Below are 1,066 nucleotides of genomic sequence, written 5' to 3'. Positions count from 1 at the left end.
CAAACGGCAAGTCCAACACCAGATCCAAGAGAGGAGCCAACGTTGGCTCCGACGCCGGCTCCAACGGCAAGTCCAACGCTGGATCCAAGACCAGAGCCAACGTTGGCTCCAACGGCAGCTCCAACGGCAAGTCCAACACCAGGTCCAACACCAGTTGAAAGAGTGGAGCCAACGTTGGCTCCAAGAGCAGCTCCAAGGCCAAGTCCAACAGCTGATCCAAGACCGGAGCCAACGTTGGTTCCAATATTGGCTCCAAGGCCAAGGCCAACACCAGCGCTCACTCCAGCCCCGACGTTGGCTCCAACGCTGGCACCGACGGTGAGTCCAACGCCGGCGCCGACATCAGATGGAAGAGCAGGGCCAACCGCCCCAATGCCGAGCCCAACGCTGGCTCTGACGCCACCACCGAGACCAGCACCGATGTTGGCCCCAACACTGAGCGCAACACCGGCTCCGAGACCGGGACCAATGTCTGCTCCACTGTTGCCTTGGAGACCAGCTCCAACATCATCTCCGGCACCAGCTCCAAGAGCAGATCTGATATCAGCCCCAAGGGTGGAGCCAACATCGGCACCGGCGCCAGCTGCCACGCCAAGGCCAACGTCGACTGTGATGCCGGCTCCCACGCCAATGTCGACTCCAGCGCCAACATCAGAGCCAAGACCGTGTCCGACAGTGTCTCCAAGACCACGTCCAATGTTTGTTCCGATGCCGGCTCCAAGACCAGGGTCAATGTTGGTCCCAACGTTGACTCCAAGGCCTTGTCCGATGGCAGCTCCAACACCAGGTCCCATGTTGGCTCCAAGACCAGCTCCAAGCTCAGGGTCAACGCTGGGCGCAAGGCCGGCTCCAAGACCGTGTCCAAGGTCAGCTTCGAGGCCACATCCAACGTTGACCCCAAGGCCAAGGCCAACACTGATGCCCACATTAGCTCCGACGTCCTCTCCAAGCCCGGATCCAACACCGAGGTCAACGCCGGATCCAACGCCAGGGCCAACCCCAAGGTCACCACCAGCTCCGATGCCGGCACCGGGAAAGTCAAGGCCGGGGCTGAAGGGTTCGGGGG

The 1,066-nt window shown here is 61.5% G+C and overlaps 1 protein-coding gene across 1 annotated transcript in view; it reads left to right on the top strand.

Moving 5' to 3' along the window:
• LOC104508309 (Y' element ATP-dependent helicase YJL225C-like) overlaps positions 1–1,057 on the top strand; it is a gene marked incomplete at both ends in the record, with an annotated part of 1,661 nt that extends 604 nt beyond the window's left edge. The window contains 5 exons of the mRNA XM_010149881.1: positions 23–126; positions 287–422; positions 500–675; positions 728–794; positions 872–1,057. Of these exons, the coding sequence (XP_010148183.1) occupies positions 23–126; positions 287–422; positions 500–675; positions 728–794; positions 872–1,057 (669 nt within the window). The remainder of the gene's footprint in view (positions 1–22; positions 127–286; positions 423–499; positions 676–727; positions 795–871) is intronic.
• Positions 1,058–1,066: the final 9 nt, after the last annotated feature.

Source organism: Eurypyga helias, unplaced genomic scaffold (assembly GCF_000690775.1).
Source record: "Eurypyga helias isolate BGI_N326 unplaced genomic scaffold, ASM69077v1 scaffold29674, whole genome shotgun sequence".
Lineage (NCBI taxonomy): Eukaryota > Metazoa > Chordata > Aves > Eurypygiformes > Eurypygidae > Eurypyga > Eurypyga helias.
This window is presented reverse-complemented; position numbering and strand designations above follow the sequence as displayed.